Source organism: Grammomys surdaster, unplaced genomic scaffold (genome assembly GCF_004785775.1).
Source record: "Grammomys surdaster isolate TR1022 unplaced genomic scaffold, NIH_TR_1.0 125881, whole genome shotgun sequence".
NCBI classification, from domain to species: Eukaryota; Metazoa; Chordata; class Mammalia; order Rodentia; family Muridae; genus Grammomys; species Grammomys surdaster.
In genome coordinates, this window is record NW_021620706.1 from 1,986,286 (window position 1) to 2,008,888 (window position 22,603).

Sequence of the window (22,603 nt, forward strand, 5' to 3'; positions counted from 1 at the left end):
GGAAGGGGAAGGGGAAGGGGAAGGGAAGGGGAAGGGAAGGGGAAGGGAAGGGGAAGGGAAGGGGAAGGGAAGGGGAAGGGAAGGGGAAGGGAAGGGGAAGGGAAGGGGAAGGGAAGGGGAAGGGAAGGGGAAGGGGAAGGGGAAGGGGAAGGGAAGGGGAAGGGAAGGGGAAGGGGAAGGGGAAGGGGAAGGGGAAGGGGAAGGGAAGGGAAGGGAAGGGAAGGGAAGGGAAGGGAAGGGAAGGAAAGGAAAGGAGAAAAGAAAGAAAGAAAGAAAGAAAGAAAGAAAGAAAGAAAGAAAGAAAGAAAGAAAGAAAGAAAGAAAGCAAGCAAAGCAAAGCAACCAGGGGTGGTGGCGCACATCTTTGATCCCAGCACTCAGGAGGCGGAGGCAGGCAGATATGAGTTCAAGGCCAGCCTGGGCCAAGAAACCAGGGCTACAAAGAGAGACCCTGCTCTCTCTTTGATAGATAGATAGATAGGTAGGTGGGTGGGTGGGTGGGTGATGGATGGATGGATGGATGGATGCCAAAACCAATGTACACTCCATGAATCAGTGGGGAACAATAACCAGGAACAAAAAACAAACAAACAAACAACAAAAAACCCACAACACAACATACCAGACTAACAAAAACTAAGAAACTAAATGAGTGTCAGTAAGAATTAACACTTCTATACTAATCTGAGACAAATCAGAATGAAACCCTGGGAAATAACCCACTGCTGCTGGGTAAAATTTAACATACTCAAATCTCAGTGTACACTCTCAAAACGGTCATACATATACCAGCTCAGTTCAACTTTTAAAACTTTACCCCAAATACACACCAAATGAGATAAATTGGGCTTTTCACAGAAGAGCTCTCTACAGTATTATGCAACTGCATATATCATTTGGCTAATTACTGAAATCTTCACTGAATCAAGACAGAAGTCACAGCCCCAGTCAGGTATACCGGCTCACATGGGTAATCCCAGCACTCAGAGACTGATACAGAAGGACTGCCTACATAATGAGTTCAAAGTCAGTCTACAGTATGAGACCCTTTCCCTACTTCCCAAAATGACAAATCACGAGTAACTATTGCATTTTTACATTTGTATACCTATGTGTGCACACACAAACACAGATATACACCCAAGTATCTGGGAGAAATTGAGTGAATGCTCATACCTTGCATATGATATGACATAACTGCTTAGAGCCTACACACATCTTTCAACATATAACATCTCTAAGTTACTTACAAAACATAATACAATATAAATTGTACCTAAACAACAGGTTTACTACATTGTTTACAAGAAAGTCTTCACATACTCAATGAATTTAGAGGCAATATTTTCAATACAAGGTTACCTGGATGCAGAACATATAAGCCAATGAACATGGAACAACAAATATATCTTTTTCATCAACATGACAAAATTATATTTGAAAGAAAAAAAATCTTCAAGACACACCTGTGCTAAATGCCCAGGTAGGTAAAGAGCATACAGTCATACACACATATGTAACATTCACATTTTTAAGTGGTAGATAAAAGATTACTAATATTTTCACAAATAAGTTTAACTAAAGGTTCCAGAAAGAAAACAATGAATAAGAACAAGGCATTTTACTCTGAATAAGCCACTTCAGTAAAATAACATCTGAACCAAATGATCAGAAAAACATCAGAACAAACTACAATGAATATTGTAGATTACGATATCACACAAGGCCAAGAACAGGGATCAGCAAGTAAAATGGTGCACTCCCGATGACAAGAGTTCAGATCCCCAGTACTCATGTATAAATACGGTGGATGAGGAGCCACTCATCCATAATCCCAGTACTGCTACAGAAAGATGGAAAGTGGAGCCAGGGACTGTCCTAAACCTCCCAGGACAGCAAGAATGAAGTTCAATAGAAGGTGAAAGGTAAAATATTCTCCGGAGTTGTCTACTAACCCCATATGCACAATGCACAACATGGTGCACATGCTCCCATAAGTAAATCATTATTTTAAAAGCTATCACAAAATTATTTCACAAGCAACAGTTAGAACTTGATGCTACATAAAATTTGGCTCATGTTCAGGTCATCTCTCCTACTTATCAAGCAAGATTTATTTAAAGTTTCATTCTTACTGTTTTATGTGTATGTGTCAGAATGTGTTTATGGGACATGTGTACAGGTATCCACTAATTATAGAAGAAAGGGTTAAATACTGTCTTACTTCCTCAAACAGAGGAGAAACTTGGAGGCAGGTCATGTGCAGGCTATGGAGGGATGCTGCTTTCTTGTTTACTCATCATGGCTTGCTCAACCTGCTTCTTATAGAATCTAGGACCAGGGATAATACTGCCCAAAATGGGCGGAACTCTCTCCCATCAATCACCAATTAAGAAAATGCCATAAGCTTGATGTTATGGCAGCATTTTTCTCAACTGAGGTTCCCTCATTTGACTCTAGTTTGTGTCATAAAACTAGCCAGGACATATCCCCCCTGACACTGAAGTTACAAGTGGTTATAAGATGCCTGACATGAATCATGGGAACCAAACCTGGGTCCTGTGGAAGAGCAGCAAGCATTCTTAACTGCTAAGTCATCAATCCAGGCCCAAGATTTGGTTTTTAAAGACAATATATACACAAGATATACAAAAAAAAGAAAGCATGGACCATACTCTTTCTGGCCAGACAGCCCTGGCAGACTCAAGAAAAACAGGTCAAAACAGTAAACTGAAAATCTGTTTTGTTCCTTCAAAATCATCCTAATATTGACTTATCCATTCTATTGAGATGGCCATGAAATCCACTGGAATATAAACTCTATAATACATTCCATGTTTATCTAAACACAGTAAGATGCTTTTCATGAAAAACATAGTGAAAAAAGAAAAATGCAATCAAGTTCAACTGGCTTAACCAGATAAAATTTTGAAATAAATTCTAAATAACTGAATCAAAAAAGAAATCTAAACTTCAAACACAGACTTAAAAACTTGAAGATCTTGGCAGAGGAAGTATAAATCATAAGCTGAAAATCTGTTTAATCTTCCTCACAGTAAAACAAATCCAAATTAATTCTGTATTTGAATACTTTCTCACCCACTAGACTAGCAACACTTCCAACTTTTTCTTTTCCTGAGACAGGGTCTCTCACTGGGACTCGGAGCTTACCTGATTACAACAGTTAGCCAGCCAGCAAGCCCTACAGATCCTCTGCCTGCCCTACCACCTACTTGAGGCTACAGGCATACACTACAAAATCTCTTCGTACTATCAGACAATGGTATTCATATTTCTGGATAGCAAAAAACCACCTCCACACAAAACATTTAGGGATGAATATCTAGTAAAACTGTATTTGTATTACACATTGATCCAACAATTTCATATTCAGGACCTATTCTAAAGAAATACTAATTGTCTTTCATTCTGGCAAGAGTAAATACAGTAAAAGTCTACAGAAGGCATGTTTTCTTATTACAGCCATGCAAATGTTGTCCAGGAGGTATCATTTAATAAAATGCCAAGATATAAGACATTATGCATTTTGCTTTCTACCTACTGTGGGAAGGAAAATGAAGAAATTTGTATTTGAATATAATGAATGAGTTAGATAAACCAATCAATTAATGAAAATACACATATAGAGAATACAAAGCCGAGGGTTAGCTATGTTTCTTTGAATGTAGCTTGTTTCAGGTCATTTTTTTTTTAACTTGAGGAATGACAGTTAAAAATAATTTTTAAAATCAAATCCAAAAATGAAAACAAACCTATCATTATTTTGGTGGTAGAACATACAGACTAATTACAATAAACTTTAAAATTCAATGATTATACTGTGCCTCTATGAAATATGCCCTAAAGACAAAAACATGACTATAAAAAGTCATTATTTTAAATAATATGACAGTATTAATATAGCTTTTAGAATACTGGTTTTTTTAAGCTATTGTTTCTTAAAGTGCTATGCATGGTATAACAAGGTTAATATTAGCAAGCAACATTTTTCAGGGACAAGAGATACAAATATAAAATCAGAGGGCTATAGAGATGGCCCAGTGTTTAAGAGCACTTGTCTTAGAGGTCTGGGGTTTGAGTCCCAATACCCACATGTCAATTTTCAACTGTCCATAACTCCAGTTTCAAAATGTACATGATACACAAACATACATGTAAGCAAAACACTCAAACACATAAAATTAATCTGAAAAAGAAATCAAATAACCAAAGCCAGTATTAAAAAAACAAAATCAAAAAAAAAAATCAAAGCCAGTGTAACTTTTAAGTATGAATGAGAAATAAAATAATAAATGAGCTCATAAGATATGTCTATCAAAAAATGCTAAGTATCCACTGTAAGGGTCCTGAAGCAGTAACAATCTTAATGCAAATATCCCTCTGGCACGTCATTACTGAAATTTCTAGGGAGCACTTTCTATACCTTGGGCACAAGGACTTTTGAAAAGCATAGCTGATTAATTTTAAAACAAAGATACTTCAAACACATATCAAAAGTTACTGGTATTTGAAGCTCTACTTGCCCAAGATGCAATAACATTTTAAAAATATTCACTGCAATAGATGACAAAATAAATGTTAAAATGTTTAATTTCAAAATGGTAGTAATAATAATAATAATAACAATAATAATAATAAAGAAGGAACCGACATTAACTACACTGGAGGCTGATCATCAGAAAAACTGTGATGAGGAGGGGCTCATGGGACTCAGTCCCTCCCGCCCCATCGCACCCCTAAGGAAGTATTAGCAGTCAATGTTTGCTGGGAGAGAGGGTACCGGTACCGTGTTTGCAGTGGTGCATCCACTGATAAATTTCCCATACTCCAGTAAGTAACCTCCCACCCAGGCAGGGGACTTCTTGGTAAGGAAGGTTACAGCAAAAAGGGGGTGGGGGGTTGAAAGCAGGAAGTAGGAATAAGAACAACAATTCATTATATATGTGTGTAACTTAGAGCAGGAGCATGGCGGCGGCCAGGGAGCTAGGAGGGCAGGGCCCTGCTATATGTATGTATAAGATTATGAGAGAATAAAAGCTATCCTGCTTCGGTTTTTAAAATTGTATATGTGGCTACAATGTAAACACATAATTCATGAGCAATTCTTAGAGGACTTTTAATATGTGAAGAGGAAAATATATTATTTTCACAATACCAGTAATATTACACAACCATTTGTTACTAAAAGTGAATAAATGATAGGAGCATTCTATAATGAGTATGTCAAACTGACAACATCTCACCCTACTGACGAATGTCACACAGTGAACTAGACATTCTGTTCTTCCTGAAATAATACAACAGAAATGACATAGCATATCAAGATATTCTTGCTAAAAATTAAACCTGTATCAAGTCTGACCAAGTTTCATCTACTTCATAAGTTCATAATTAATGAAGAAAGTATGAGGGATATATGAAACAAGCAATAAGCAGCAGAAGACTGAAGGGTGGAAATTATACAGATGACTGTTTCTCTGACAAAGACATTACAAGGGACTGGGTATGGGAATAGACTGATTGATAAAGAGCTCTAAGAGACATTGATCAACATATTGGCTTTTCTTTGTCTCTAAGAGGAAAACTACTCATTATATTAAGTTATTTTAAAGTTTACTGTATAAAAAGAATACTGTCAATGTAATCAATATATAGTCCTTAACTTTTGATGTATTTTAATGAAAAAATATAATATAGTTCAAGATCAATTTAAAGCAGATAAAATATAGGTCTATTTGTGTGGTAAACTTTTAACACATTCTAAATAGTTGAATGCACTAACTAGAGCAGTAACTCTCAACCTGTGGTTCCTAACCCCTTCGGGGGTCAAATAACCCTTTCACAGGGTTTACATAGCCAATATCCTGCACTTCAAATGTTTACATTATAATTCACAACAGTAACAAAAGTACAGTTATGAAGTAGCAGTGAAAATAATTTTATGGTTAAGGATCACAACAACATGAGGAATGATATTAATGGGCCGTGGCATTAGGAAGGTTGAGAACACTGCACTAGAGAATAAAGTTAGTCTTCTCACTATTAAAGCAATGAGGTATAAAAAGTCACTACATGAGTTCTATAAATTTGTATTTTAGTATGATAACATCAGAAACTATTCAATTACTAGTCAAAGGACTCTTGAACACATAGCTAAAATATAAGATTCACCACACTCAAATCTGATCAGCTACTCTAACTTCCAGGTACCTATGCTGCTTCCTGTGTAAATGTTTCAGTTGTTTCCTTTAAAAACCATGAACTCTCAAAATCCAAACAACAACTAAGAAACTAACAGGATATCTAAAAGTTTGGAACTACTTAGTGTTGTCAGAAGTTAAGTCTGTGTTACAGCATGTAACTTTTCATGAACATTATTGATTTAGAGGGTTTATTAAGTGGCAGGATCTGAATCTAATATAAGGCGCACTGAATGAGCTGATTATTATCTCTTATAACATCTTTTTATCCAGAAGTTCTCCATCTCTTTTTTTCCTTCTTCCTCTTTTTGGCTTTTTGAGACAGAGTTTCTCTGTGTAGCCCTAGCTGTTCTGGAACTCACTTTGTAGATCAGGGTGGCCCTGAACTCACAGAAATCCACCTGCCTCTGTCTCCAGAGTGCTGGGATTAAAGGTGTGCACCACCATGCTTGGCTCTTCTCCATCCTTTGTAAGTATTATCTCTCATTTGCTACAGAGATCTGATACACATTTATAGAAGTTACAAAATTGCCTACAGCCTGCAACTGTTTGCTATAGTCTGTTGTGATTTATTATGTTCGATACAGTCCAGTTAACTGATTGGTAGTTGTACACAAAGACCTATCAGAGTTTTGATGTATGAGGGTAAGGTGGAGAGGAGGGATAGGTTACTAAGTAGCAAGATTTTTTTCTATTAAAATAAGGAGCATTTAACAAGTGCATATTTATCACCAACAATATTCCTTTATGATTCATTTTGTTTTGCTATACTGAGAGAAAAAACTGTCGACCAATACTCTTACAGAAAGGGGGGCAGGGGACACCACTCAAACTATTAAACTTGGTGCTAAATGACTGAATTTCTGCCAGTCACCACAGACTTGTCATTGCCTCAATGTATATTGCTCTGTTCTTCCCTGTCTCTCTACCCATCTACCAGGAAGAACAGCTTACTATTTCTAGGGAGACCACTCTGATCCTGTCATTCAAAAGTAACCCTACCATAGCTGTTCGGCATTTACTTAAAACCTTGAATCTCTGAGTAGATGTGATCCTACAGAATGGACCTTTTTTTTTTATCCCAAAAATAGGAATGTGGTAAAATAAAATCAGTATTTATCTTTTTAGTTACTGCTAAATTGTTCATGAATTATAAATATATTATAGCCCAAGACATTTTCAGAGTCATTACGCATTAACTGAGCAGCTACTACTTAATAGGTACACTTAACAATAGAGTAAAAAATAGAAAAAAATCAACAAATTGTTTAGAAGTGTATGTTCAATAGAGTTGGCATTGAATAGATATTACGTTATAAAATTTGAAATTTTTAGAAAAAAACTCTACCACAAAGTACATGCTATGGCACTTAAAGATTTCAATAAAAATTAAAAAAAAAGAGAATAAACAAAACAAAACCAACTTTTTAAAACACATACCTTATTTTTTTAAAAAAAGTTACATTCAACTATTACCAAAAGAGATATGCTTAGTATTTCTTAATTACTCATTAAGGCAAACCAATGATGAAGAATTCAATAGTCATATAGTACAACTTAAACGGTGAATTACATATTTGTGTTATTTTTAGAGCAGAATCCAATGTGGTAAAAAAGCAAGCTACTTTTAACAGGAATACTTTATTATCACACCAGTTATAAACAGATCTTGATTTTTAGTAAGCAAAACAAACAAACAAACAAACAAACAAACAAAAAAGCCCAAGTGCTACAAATCTGGCCATATTTACAAGTCTGCATCAAAAGGTGCTGTATTAAATAAGAACAAACAAAAAAACATAAGACAGCACATTCAATGAAGCAAGTCAAGACTTAGAGGATCCCATAGAAGCACCACTAAGAGGGAGATAGAATAGCTAAATCCTGTATCAAAAAAGGTTTGTGTATGACATAAACTAGACATAAACTGACATAAACTAGAGAAGGGACACAGGACAAAGGAACTTAAGCTGAGGAACTGTCTCCATCAGACTGGCCTATGAGCAAATCTATGGGGCTTTTTCGTTGATGATTGACAGGAAAGGCCCAGTTCACTGTAGATGGTGCTAACTTTGGGAAGACAATCCTATAATGTATAAGAAAGTTGACAGAGCAAGCCAAGGAAAATCCAAACCCCTGCATGGTCTCTGCTTCTGTTCCTGCCTTTAGCTTCTGGTTCTGGTTTCCCTGGATAATAGACTAACTTGTAAGCCAAATAAGTAATCCTTTCTTCCTCAACATGCTATTTCAGTTTTGGTATTTATCACAGCAACAGAGAAGCAAGTAAACCCACAAACCGAGATAGATAGAAAAAGATTGCACCTTTAATCCTAGCTCACAGTGCCTGGTGGGGGGAGGGGAGAAGCACAACTGTAAGCTCTAGGTCAGCTTGGTCTACACAAAGATTTCTGAGACAGAGCTACACAGTGAGAACCTGTCTCAAAATAATGAATAAATTAATTTTAATAAAGGAAAAGTATAAATTCATATGAGGCAAAGACAGAAGGAAAAGAATCAATGAAGACAAAAAATTGACAGAAAACTTCATGAAGCTGAGTGAGAATATTTATAATATGACTCAACAATCAAAACAAAACAGGAATAATCAGTGTAAGAAGGCAGAGAGCTCAAGTGACTTCAGGTTCTAACTTATGAAAAGTATGGAGAAAGACTGAGTGCAGTGGCACACAGCTGTAATGCCAGCTTCCCAGGCTGTGGACCTGAGACATCAAGGTAGACTTCATCTACATAGAGGTATAGGCTGGAAAAAACTAACAGTAAGATCCTATCTCAAAAAAAAAAAAAAAGAAAGAGAGAAAGAAAAAAAGAAGAAAATAGAAAAGCATAAACGATTCTCAATATGTAGCTTAAAACTTCCCCACAGAGAAAACAAACCCAAGACCTACAGAGCTTCACTTTAAAATGGCATTCCTTCTTTAACTGATGGTTTGTAGAACTTAACTTCATGAGTAAGGAAGATAAAATATTCACCCTAAATGGACGAACAAGGTAAAACTGGCTACTCTTACCACTTCTATTGAACTTAATACTTACTAAGAGTCACAGACAAGAAAAAAATGGCAACCAAACAGCTAGTCATTAATGGTAAATGTGAAAATCCTGTTAGAATCTGAAACAAACATTATCAGATTTACAAACTAAATTTGGCAAAAGTACAGAATGCAAGAACATGCACATATCGTATTTCTAAACTCTTGCCCCAAACAATTGATATTGAACTCTTAAAAAACACTGTAACTATAGAAGCTGTGGATTCTGAGGGATGAATTCAACAAAAAACAAACAAAAAATATATAAAACTTTACAGTGAAATCTTAAAGACCAATGCTCAAAAATTTAAAGACATTTGTGAATGAAGAAATAAACTTTATTTTGTTATTAACAGGAAAATTCAATATTGTCAGTTTTCTTCAAATTGCTACACCAATTCAAGCTAAATCCAGTAAGACTGCAGAAAGATTGCAGTCTGCTTTCTGTGGCTCAGAAGACCCAAACAAGTGTGAAAAACAAAGTTGGCAGAACAAGGCAACTTGATTTCAAGAGTTAGTATGTAACTAATGCTTACAACACTATGCTTGTGACATCTAGACAGGTAAAAATCAGTCCACAGGAAAGAACACAGACATAAAATCATATATAGGCAAGGTTTTAAGGTAATTATTTTTGACAAAGCCACAAGACTAATTAATGAAAACCTTCTTTTTAGCAAACATTGCTAGAAAAACTGATGTCCATATCTAAAATAAAAATTTTCAATCCATGTTCTCAACCTCTGTTTTGTGGGACTCTTGACTTTTGTCTCTTCTCCCTGCTTCTCATACTGCACTCTTCCCCTATATTGCTTTTACTATCTTTCCCCCTATTTCCTTCTAGGTTTTTGGTGTGTGTGTGTGTGTGTGTGTGTGTGTGTGTTAATGTAACAGAATGGAGAGGTTCTGGAAAAAAAAAAATTAATCCCAAATGGAGAGGAGACCTAAGAATTAATGGAATGAAATGTAAAGTATAACTGGAATAAAAACTCTTAGAAAACAAAAAACCATTTTACTTTAGGTTAGGAAAGGTTTAAATAGGATACACTAAACCATCCCTTAAAAAAAAAAAAAAGAACTAAAATGGAGTTTACACTGCTGCTTTTCACAGGTACTGTATAGAAACGGAAGGTAATGGAAAATTTATGCAAGCTACTGATTAATTAAGCACATGTGCAGAACGAAGCCTGAGAAAATCCAAAAGTAAACCAGTATCTTAGAAACATGGACAAAATAAACAAACTAGATGTGATAGCTATTCATGGCTGTCAACTTGACTAAACCTGGAGTTAACCAAAGCCCAAGCTGCAGGGTATACCTGCAAGGGATTTTTATTGATTAATTCATTGGAGGTAGGAAGACCTACCCTAAAGCTCCATCTTTTGAAGTCAGAAGACCTAACTTCTGGTGGCAGCCTATATGAAGGACACAGAGACGAAGCTTCTGCTTTCTGCCTGCTTGCCTTCATTCTCAAGGGCAAGTTCGTGATCTTGGCTGTGGAACTCCTTCACTGGCATTATAGAACCTACTCCTTCAGGATTCTTGTGTGCACAGGATCAGCTGACACAGGAGCCTCAGACTGAACTGTATGTATGGAATTCTTGAACTTCTGGTCAGAAGACAACCATTGTTAGACTAACTGAACCACAGCTGTGGTCATTTGAATGAAAATGGCCTCATAGACTCAAAGGGAATGCCATTATTTGAAAGAAGGGTGTGTGGCCTTGTTGGAGGAAAGGGTGTCACTGGGGATGGGATTTAACATTTCAAATATTCAAACCAGGTCTGTCTGTGTCTCTGTGTGTCTCTCTGTCTCTGCGCTGTCTGTGTCCCTCTATCTTCCCTTCTCCATCCCCTTCCCTCTTCTCCTCCTTCTCCCTCTCCCTCCCCCTCCCTCCCTCCCTTCCTCCCTCCCTCCCTCTCTCTCCTGCCTGCCTGCCTGCCAATCCATCATGCTTCCTGCCATGATAATGGACTAAACCTTTGAATCTTTAAGCCAGACCCAGACCCAATCACATGTTTTCCTTTATTAGAGTTGCCCCCATCACAGTGTATCTGAACAGCAATAGAAATCCTATGACAACAGCTTATAAGCTACTCTAATAATAGAGCTGGATAGATAGATAGATAGATGGATGGATGGATGGATGGATGGATGGATAGATAGATAGATAGATAGAGGACAGATAGGGTGGGCACGGATTCATTCTATAAATCCTCTTCCTCTAAAGAGCCCTGACTATAATATACCAGTCATGGTGGTGTAAACCTTTAATCTCAACACTTGGGAGGCAGAGACAGGCAGACTTCTAGCTAGAGACTAGCCTGATCTATCTAGTAAAACTTTGTCTCAGAAAACAAAAGGAAGAGGAAGAGAACACAGCTGGCAAAAGGCACACTGTAAATGTTCATAACAGATACCACACAGAAATATGAATTAAAACCACAATTAAATTATCACTTCACACCCACTAAACACTAAAAAGCACTGAGAAGTCTCTGGAGGAACTGAAATTTTCATATCCTGGTGGTGGCAAGATGGTGCAACCACTGTGGAAAAGAGGCTGCAGTTTCTCAATTAGTTAAACATATGCCTAACATATGATTCAGCCATTCTTAACAATGGGCCCCAAGAGAAATAAAAGCATATGTCTGCACAAAAACGTGCACAAATGATCATAGCAACTTTATAACACCCCCAAACACAAATGCCCACTACGGGTTTTTAATTACCATATAGCATGATGATACTAAGCAAATAGTGGGGAAAAGAACATCTATACACATGTAAATAACTTTAAAACTTCTGCTGAGTGTAATCGAACAGAAGACCTCCCTGAGTCTATTTACTTAAAATTCTAAACACACAAACAAATCTATAGTGATAGCAGATCACTTGCTTCTGGGGGAAGGAAAGACAGAGGAGCAGGAGGGCATTCCTAGGAATAACAGGTTTCTACCTCGATTGTAGTGACTTCGTGTGTGTGTGTGTGTGTGTGTGTGTGTGTGTGTGTGTACACAAAACACTGCATTCTTTAAATACAGGCAATTTATGTCATACTGAAATAAAAATTTGGAAAGGTCGAGATATGTGTCAGAATACAATGTATTTGTATAAAAAATAAGGCATGTATGGTAATGTGCAAATCAGTAATTTTTAAAAATGTGAAAAATTAAAACAATTGTGAATCAAGGAGAAACACATACTACATTTTCAATTATTTAAAAATGCACATATATTACTTTCTTTACAACTATTTACTTGTAAGAGAATTAAGTGCTTATAAATAATTCTGCAACCAACAAAAGTATTTAACCAGTATAATAGAAAATGATAGAAAATTAATTTTAACTTTACAAATTTTTATATTCAACAACTTTTTAGAACACGTAGTGAATATTTTTATACAGTTTTCTAGTAACAGACCACAGAGCTATTAGTTAACTCATTTTTGTAACTTATCCTCTCATAGTAGATAGATCACAGAGTTATTAGTTAACTCATTTTGACAAAGTATCTTGTATCATTTATTCTTTTACATAGTTCACAGAAGAAATTATTTGGATAATGATTACAACCTCACCACATTCTGTACTCAAGCTCCTCCTGACTTCAAAGCTATTGACTATCTCAACTTAAAACATACAACTGTCAATGAAACTAAATGTTCTACACAACATGAACTCAAAAAATAGCTTAAATACTAAAGCATGGGCATCTACATCATTATCAAACAGAAAACACAGTAACATCTCCTAACCTGTTCTCAAGATTAAACCATCATGGACACAATTTTTTAAGAACCAGGAAAAATACTGAAGGTCAACCTCACTAAACCAGGAACACTTACAGTTCTCCTAAAGTATTTATATTTGTGAGGTTTTATATTTATTCTTACAATTAAGGTTGAGGGACAAAAGAAATCCTATTACAGGCTTGGGCATAAGTTAAAAGACAAAGAATATGTCCTAACAAGGCAGAAAGGCTTGCAACCAAATATCTGTAATGCACCAAGACATAAAAGGTCTATGCCTTCAAGGAAGCACCAGATGGTAGGCATGGAGTCAACTGTAAAGGCTGACAGTTTTTCTACCCAAGAAGTGAGTGAAAACCTACAACACACACGAAAACTCTTTAGCAACTAAAGATGAAAGTACTTAAAGCAACTGTGCTCTTCTTTGATGTCAGGACAACTGATTACCAATGTGATTCATTCCTAACACACACATTTCACTTAAAGAGTCAAACTGTCTTAAACTAACAAAGTTAACACTACTTAAAGAGGTCTGAAATAAAATCAGTTTATTATCAAGTAATTAACTTACCACAGTCATTAATTCTATCCAACTCTACAGTTGTTTATGGACTCTGACTTTACAAAGTAAAGAAAATATTTTATGCTTGAGTTTTGTTGTCAAGGATAACTTAAAATTTTCCATTCTTTACACTGGTACTATATTCAACTTTACTTTCAAACATAATCTCCTACCTTCACACCAACAGCAACCTCAGTGACAATTCTGTAAAGGAAAAAATAAAAGTGTCAACCTCTTATTCTTTTAATGATCACTGATTAACTTTTAAACTTTTAAGATTTTTCATAAATTCTCCAGACCCTGTCAATACAGTTAGAAAACAAATACACAGACGCTCAGTGATACTTTTTTAAACTATTATTTACCTGGATTTTTTTTTTTTTAGAAATAACTTTAAAACATGAGATGTTTCAGTTTATGTTCACTTTAAGAACCTTTAACCGCAAGATGAAGCTCCAGAGCCACTATGCTTGTATACTAACATCAGTAACATAAGTTCTTTGGTCACCTAAACAGAATCTGGGGACTGGAAAATCGTCTGGAGAGAATTCAGAACATGTCTGAATCTACATTTCATTTGGACCATAATATCCCATTAAGGTAATTTGTGGCAATGATATTTAAAGCCTGTTACCTTTTTATTATCTCTTTTAAAACATCAGATAACTAACTCTAGATTGATCACGTACTGAATAAACTCAATTTTTACTTCTAGACTCTTCAAATCCACTCATTTTAATAAAGGTTCCTGTGAACTGAGTCTCTTTTAGTGTCCCCGTCTCTGAACAATGAGTTGAACTGGGTCGTTTGAGATGTGGAGTTAACACGGGCGCGACACTGGTCCTCTTTTTTTTTTTTTTCTCCTCACAGCTCTCATCTCACTCAGCATCCTCCTATCTTCATGCCCAGCCTCAAAGATGCAACACGACTCTGATCCATGTTCCACGTTTGCTTGGGGTTTTTTGTTTGTTTGTTTTTATTCTTTATTTGTTCTCCAGAAACTAATCAAAGTAGAGGGGGTGGGGAAGGCAACCCTGTGCTGGATTATCTGTTGTCTCTGCCTTGCACGCCTTGGTGGCCTTTGCCCATATGACTGATGCTACCTCAAACAATTCATGGGGTTTTGTTTTGTTTATGGTTTAATTTCTGGGCCCTGTGGGCCAAGCCTTGAATATTTTTTGTGTTGTTGTAAAGGCATTTCGATGGCCTCCCGCCCCCGCTCCCAGACTCTGATGAAAACAAAGGAGTGTGACATGTGCCCTCCTCCCTCCCGCCGCCACGCGCCCTCCCCTTCCCCGCAGCTCCCACTCGGCGCTCCCGACGCGGTGTTTCGGGCGAGGCCGGGGATGGCGGGCCTCGGGCTTCGCGCTCCGCACAGGCCTCCCCGGCTTGGCCTGCTCGCGCCCGCGCCGCCGCCGTCGCCGCCACCCCAGGGTTCGGGTCTCCCCGCGGCGTCGACATGGCTCCCGAGGGGGCAGGGCCGCACCGGGCTTCCCGCCCCATCCCCCGCAGTCAGGCCGCACCGAGTCCCCACAGAAGCCCCGAGGCCTCCCCGGCCTCCCCGGCCTCCCAGCCGCGGCTGCGGTCCGCGCTGGTCCCCGGAGCGGCTGAGGGAAGCCCGGGGAGGGGTGTGTGTGATGGGGCGGGGGTTGGGTAACGGCGGCGCGGCCTGGGAGGGGCCGCTGGAGCCTGGCTCACCGACCCGGCCGGGACCCGGGCCGCGGCCCCGCGGGCCTCGTCTCCCTCCCCCACCTCCTCACGGGCTCCGGTACCTACCCGTCCATTGCCGAACCGGACAAAGCTTCGCTCCCCAGAACCGAGCCACGCAGCCAGCGAGCCACACAAGCGGCGAGAAAATGGCGGCCAGGGCCCGACGGAAATTGCCGAAGGTGCCGGAGCGCACGGGGCAGCGCGCGGCGGCGGAAAGAGCCGAGCGCGCGGGCGCCCGGCGGCGGGAGACGAGCGGCGGGGCACAGGGACCGGGGGAGTGGGCGCCTCCGCCGTTGGCTGCCTCCGCCTGCCCGCGCGCTTGCTCCCGCCCTCTGAGACGTGCCTGCTGCAGTGGCTGGCTGGGCGTCCTGGGTTCCCTTCCGTGGGCGGTATGAGTGGGATAGCCTGCAGCCTGCACAGTGTATGCCTCAGGCTGGCCCGGACTGCAACCCTGCTCTCAGGCCACTTCCACTTTTCCCTCCAACCTCAAGCTGCATTACCTCCACCCACAAAAGCCAATCCCAGGCCCAGCCCGGTGACCCTTCACCACTCAGCCCTAGAGAAAAGACTTTATGGCTGCATCCTAGCCCACGTTTACAAACTGTCCATCTTCAAAGAGCTTACCCCACTGGACAAGACCCATTGCTTAGTAAAATATACCACCACCTCCTAAATAAGGACTGCTCATCAGATTAGTGTTTGCTTACAAGCCTGAAATTAATCAGGACAGTGGAAGGAAAGGTGATTCTTATTCTCATTGGTAATTACTGTGCATCTGTTGGAAAGAAAAAAAAAAACATATATTCCAAGATCCCTAGATGTGGGAATGGCCACACGCCGAGCGTGGTGGCAGAAAGGGTTCGTGTATTCCAATATTTGGGGATCTGGAAAGCGGAGGACAATTGAGTTAGCATTAGTTTCAGAGGATGAAAATGTTAAAAGGCCTAGACAAAATCACTTTTTTTTTCCATAGGACTCCAGGTCTTTATATCATAGTACACGTTTTCCGTTTTCCTTGAATGTATTTGTATCATAGCCTCAGCAAAGTTTGGTTTTGGGAAATGTTCCCGGCATCCCGCTAATGCCAGCACTACCTCCTCCAATACTTACCAACTGTGTCTGCCCAGGTGTTCTCCATGCTTCCTCCTGATCTGCCATGTCTCCTTCAGGAAACCTCTTGCCCTTACCACCTGGAATTTCACTTCATTAAATGGTAGATTGTATATTATTTTTAAATGATAGGTCAGAACCTGGCCCCAGCTACTCCAGAGGATGAAGCAACTTAGTGAGCACCCTGTTTCAAAACCAGTCAACAACAATCACGTGCACACTGTTGCTATAAGAACTTTTAAAAGCCACCACCTGGTCAAATATTCTTGATTTGCCTCAGGGATTGTCGATTTTTTTTAACATCTAATTTTTTTTTATAACACCTCCCTTCTATCTACACTATTGACTGATGATACATAAAGGACCCATTATCATTTCCATTGGTAATAGCTTTTCATTGGTTGTGGTTTTGTTCACATAGTTTCAGCACAACAATTAAATCTGTATACTCCCAACAGGAGGATGGGAATGCGGGATTTATTCTCCATATTCCTCACATTGGCTCAATCAACACTGATAATTGGTTCTTGCTTTATCTCAGGGAAGACAATCTGTGTCAAGAGGAACAGAACTTCTTCTGTCAAGTGTCAGATGTTCAGTAAAATACATTCTTTGTTTTTCTTTCTAATAAAGTATAAGAGCAAACACACAGCACAGTCAATATGCTGGCTTATTTAAGTCAACACTTCGTGGAAAATATGTGAGGTAGTTCCCAAGGCAAGACACATAAAGTACCAGATTTTAAAATGTAGTAAAGAAATAAGCGTGTAAACTGTAAGTTGGGAATGATACTAATGTATCAGCACACAGCAGTAGACTCCCCTGGACATATACCTGAGGTTTTTGTTTCAGCCATTTGTTCAGTAGTAAACTGGGTCTGGGAGATATTAAGCGTAAAATCTAGAAATAATTTATAAATGTATACTCTCACGCCATTCTGAGTAAAACATAATGACATCCCCATCTCACTCTCCAATGAAGGCATGAGTCATCTCTATGCTCAGTGTATCAAGGCCAAATATGCTGTCTTCCAGTTAGCTTATTCACTCACTGCACATACATCGTTCTTCAGCTTAACTATCATAGTGTCTCAGGGTTTGGGTGTGCAGGAATTCCTTAGTTTACTCCCAAAGCACAAAAGTAGTGCTTCTGGCAATTCATATGCCAAGAAATTGTCATATGTCAAGAAATTGAAAAATGTTTCCTTGGAAGTGAACAAGCAACAAAGTATTTTAAGACAGGAAACATTATCCCCTAACTTTCCTTAGTGTGTATTTTTACAGTGGCTCTGTTTTTTATTATTATTATTATGGTTAATCTCTGGCTATGTCTAATATTCTAATAGTGTGACATTAGCTCATGATATATTGTTTACAGAAGATGGGCACACAGAACAAAATAACAGATATAGAGGTAGATACCACCGGCAATTGTAAGCACCTGTAGCAGGATAAGACTATTTATTCACTGGGTGCTATATACCACAAAAACATATCTATGAAAACCTGACTTCACCTTTGAGATGTTCCATGTGTTAGCTACGTGACCCTGGACATGGTCAGCATAACCCAAGGATGAAGAATTCTTTCATGAAAATGAGACTAAAAGTAACATCATCATCATCCAAATGACTTGTCCAAATGACTTGACTGGCTGAAGTAAATGCTAAAGAAACATTGCCACTATCGCCTTGATCGTTGTTTGTCACTGATACTATTCTCTGCAGAACGAACAGGCCACACTTTTGGCTTTTGGAACTTTCACAGCAGCCTATATCTGTATAGATACATCTCTACAGAGATTCTTCACAAAGGTTAAACATGTCAGTAATGAAATTAGATTGGCCCTTGTACAGATGAATAAACCAGGGGAAATGTCACAGGCAAATTTGTAAAGTCCCACCCATATGTCAATCTGTGTGATTGTATGGGTTAACCATAGGCTGGATTATTAAACAGTAGAGGACGGCCAACCCTTGTAAATGCTGACAGGATTCAATTCATGTTTATGGACTCCTAAGCGAATAGGGCAATAAAAAGTGAAGTGGCTGGACAGTATGCTTTTCATACCCAGATCTTCTTTCTATAGTGATTTGTTCTTTTCCATCTGAATGGTAACTGTTTTGACCTTTCACAGAAAATTTTTCACTTATGTGAACAATCATTAAATCTAAATTTCAGCCCAGGCTAAGCCAAAATGAGGTCTAATACACATGCAATAAAAATAGGTAATGGGACCATGTTGATAACAGTAGCATTTTGTTCTTAGTCTGCTGAGAGTACTGGGGTATCAGTTAACTTTTCAGTATGACAAGAGAAATTATAATATACCTATTAGATAATATTTTCTTTTTGAAGATGTAATATGAACTCAAAGTAGAGAAAGAGAAATTCAAATGCTGTCAAAGCATGTGCATCCTCCTTGGAAAAGGGAAACAATTAGAAACAGGAGGCAGACACTAGGTTGCTGGGCACCAGGCATGGGAATGTAAAACAGATGTAAAGGCACAATGTTCCTTTATAACACGAAGAAAATTATTACTAACTGCAATGTGGTAAGGGTTTTACATTTTCTAAATATACCTAAACTCAATTGAAACATGACACATATGACTTCAGAGCATGTGAACTACAGTTATGTACCAGTAAATCTAGTAAGAGAAGAAAGAACATATGTTTTACGGTTCTGCTCTCCATCACAAGTTCCATTATTTCTTAGCCACCTGTCTTTCCACTTTACCACATACATTTTCAGATATGTTCTAATACCTGTATTGACATTGTGATGATTGATTTAACTGTCAACTGGACACAGTCTAGAACCACCTGGAAATAGAGTCTCAGTGAGGAATTGTCTATGGCAAGTTGGCCTGTGGCCATGTCTATGGGGGATTGACTCCAGGGGATTGACTCCATCCAATTAACCGAGTGGGAGGAAGCAGCCCACTGCGGGTGGGAGCATTACCTGGGGTTGGGCCCTGGACTGTCTGAGAGTAAAGTGAGGCGAGTAGTGAACATACATGCTTTCATTCTCCCTCTGCTCTGACTGTGGATGAACTAGCTGCTTCACATTCCTGTTCCCTCGACATCCCACCAATGATGGACTATGCAGTGGTTTGAATGAGTGCAGGCCCTATAAGGCTCATATATTTGAATACTTGTTCCTCAATTGGAAGAACTGTTGGGAAGGATTAGGAGGTATGGCCTTGTTAAAGGAGGCGTGTCACTGGAGGTAGGCTCTGCAGCCCTGTCTTACTCTCTGCCTCTTATTTGTGAGTCAGATACAAGATCTCAGCTACTGCTATAGTGCTATGCCTGCCTGCCTGCCTCTACATGGGCTCATCCTCTTGAACCAGTAAACAATGATTAAATGCTTCCTTTTATATAAGTTGTCTTGGTCGTATCTCTTCACAGCAATAGAAGAGTGACTCAGAGTGTCACCTGGAGTTGTAAGAGGAATAAACCCTTCCTCCCTGACAGTTGCTTCTGCCATTATTTTATCACAGCAACTGGAACCTAAACTAGGACAAAAATATTTGTTTGTTTGTTTTACTCAAAGGTGATAATCATTATGTAGTCAGTATTATTTTGTAACTTAAAAATATGTGTCTTTGAGATCTAAGAGATTAAAAGTACACATTATAGAGTTTAGAATTCTCCTGTTCTTGCTACATGGCTATGTATTCCACCAAGTAAATCATACTCTATTTAACTAGACATACTGACAAATCCTTAGGTGGCCTTTATGTTAATTTTGTAAACAATTTTGCCATTAATTTCATTGTTTCTAAGTCACTACATCTGCTAGATGGCTGCTATAAATAACAGAACTAGGTAAAGTGTTTTTAATTCTGAAAGATGCTCCTAAATTGCCCTACATGGGACTTAAGACCTTGGAGAAAGATTAGCAATTGCTGTTTTAATTAAGTAATTGTCAAAGGCCACCAAGAGAGTGCTCTGCAGGTAAAGGTGCTTGCCATCAAGTTGGAGAATTCATGGAATCCACCTGGTCTACTACTATAAGTTGTCAGACGGCCATAGTATCTGTACACACACACACACACACACACCACAGTAAATAAATAAAAATGCAATCTAAAGTAAACATATAAAAACAACAATCAAATAGGAAAATGAGCAAAGCACTTGAATAAGATATTTAAAGTTTATACAAAATAAAAAAAAATGAGCACAGATATCCTCATCCTCACTTAACAAGTCCTGGGAACATTGTTCTAGGATGCTTTGTTTTAAGCCCTCAAGACCGACAAGCACAAAACTGAATCCTGAGTTAAAGAGTCTCTTCCATGCTGTCACTGACACATAAAGACAGAATGAACTTGCTTCTGAGACTGTAGAGGTGGCTCAGCAGTTAAAATCACAGTCTATACCACTCCTTCTGAGAACCTGGGTTTGATTCCCAGTACTCATGCTCAATGGCTCACAGCTGCTTGTAACTCCAGCTTCAGGGAAGCTGACACCTCTGGCCTCCGAGAGCACCTGCAGTCACCAGCACATTCACCCACACATAGATGTAATGTTAAATAAAAATCTTAAATAATCCTTCTAGATGCCTTAAAGAGAAAATAAAACAGAACAGACAAACTTTTTTCCACACACACTTAGCTCTTTTGTAATGATGTGTTTTTCAATACTCAGGAAAGAAGGAAATACAGGTTCCTGAGAACCTGAGATTTCATATGTGAGCCAGGATGTGGGCTAGAGAAGCCCCTGATCCTAGCTACAAACAAGGCCTGTGTTCCTGTGGAGCCAGAGGGCAAAAGCTGCTGCAAAGGATCTCCAGGAAAAAAACAGAGATACATAGATCCATTGAATTGAGATGTATGGTACTTGGCATGCTTAGGTAAAGAAGCAAAAGTATATGGGATTTGTAAAAGTTTATTTATTTATCCTGTATTGCATGTGTCTAACTATGGGAACTTTCACCACATGTGTGGAGGTCAGAGGACAACTTGCAAGAGTCAGTTCTCTCCTTTTACTGTGTTGATTCTGAAGATCAACCCAGGTCGCCAGACTCAGAGGGAAGTGTCTCTAACAGCTGAGCCATCCTTTCCACACTAGATATTTTTTTAATACATAATAACTAAAAGTTTAATGAAATATCATTATAGTATACTTGAAATTAAGATTGTGAAACAATTTTGTAGAGAATGGTAGAGAAGTGTGTGTGTGTGTGTGTGTGTGTGTGTGTGTGTGTGTGTCCACATGTGCACTCCATTGTACTAGGGTTAAATTTTGCATCTTTCAAAGTGGAAAGTCAATAGGTAGTTTGTGTAACAATCCATAGCTGAGAAAATGTCAGAACAGCATGTAAGCCAGGGTGAGGACTAGAAGAGCCAGAGAAGAGTGAGCATTTTGAGAATAGTCACTTCTATCTTAGAGATGAGGAAGGGTATAGTTTGGATTCCATTTATTTCCTGACAGGTCATACAGAACTACTTGCTTTCAAAGCTATATGAATGTTTTACTTTGATAAAAAAAAATAAGCTTTACATTGGAAAAGAGAAGGGACCAGGTTGTGGAGAGCAAAGTATGATTTTAGTGCACCATTGCCTCATTTGTATTTAGCTGCAAGTACTGCTTGTCTGCATGCTTACTGAAGGAAAGTTCAGCAAAGATGGGTGTCCTTCCTGTATTGTGCACATAATAAAGATTATTCCTGGAAGAGCAGGCAATGCCTTTGATTAGATCTGAGTCTTTCAGAATGATGACACTTACAGACTCAAACTAGGGGTGAGATAGAAAATTTAAAAAAAACACATTGAAAAGTAAAAGAGGGATGGGGAGGTTAAATACAAAAACAATATCATTTCACTATAAACCACGAAATAAAATATAAAATCCATATCATAATATATGTATCTTTGTTTGTGCAATCAGGCACACAAATGGAAGCTAAGGACAAGCGATTTGCAAGCCAAAACATCATGTAATAATTTAAATTATTAAATTAAATGGTCCATAGTAAAAAAGAGTAAGGCTTCCACTTTTTTTTTATAACTTTACAAAGAAAGGAATCAGTTTTCATCACTACGTGAGGTAGCCAGCAGGAGGAGTTTCCTGGTCTCTTGAGCATGCTTTCTTTATGTCCTGCATCCAAACTGAATGGCTCTTTCAGCAGTAGGATTTTACTACCTAGTTATGGTGGGCAATCAAGAGCAATGGCAAGAGCCTG

General features: G+C 38.7%; 1 protein-coding gene across 2 annotated transcripts in view; it reads right to left on the minus strand.

Annotated features, from left to right (window-relative positions):
* The window catches only part of Ptbp2 (polypyrimidine tract binding protein 2), a 64,968-nt gene extending 49,426 nt beyond the window's left edge, over positions 1-15,542 (minus strand). For both annotated transcript variants that reach the window (XM_028752183.1, XM_028752181.1), the window contains exons 1-2: positions 15,365-15,542; positions 13,762-13,792 (exon numbers count right to left, since the gene is read on the minus strand). In XM_028752183.1, the coding sequence (XP_028608016.1) occupies positions 13,762-13,792; positions 15,365-15,372 (39 nt within the window). In that variant the 5' untranslated portion in view covers positions 15,373-15,542. The remainder of the gene's footprint in view (positions 1-13,761; positions 13,793-15,364) is intronic.
* Between the last annotated feature and the right edge of the window lie 7,061 nt (positions 15,543-22,603).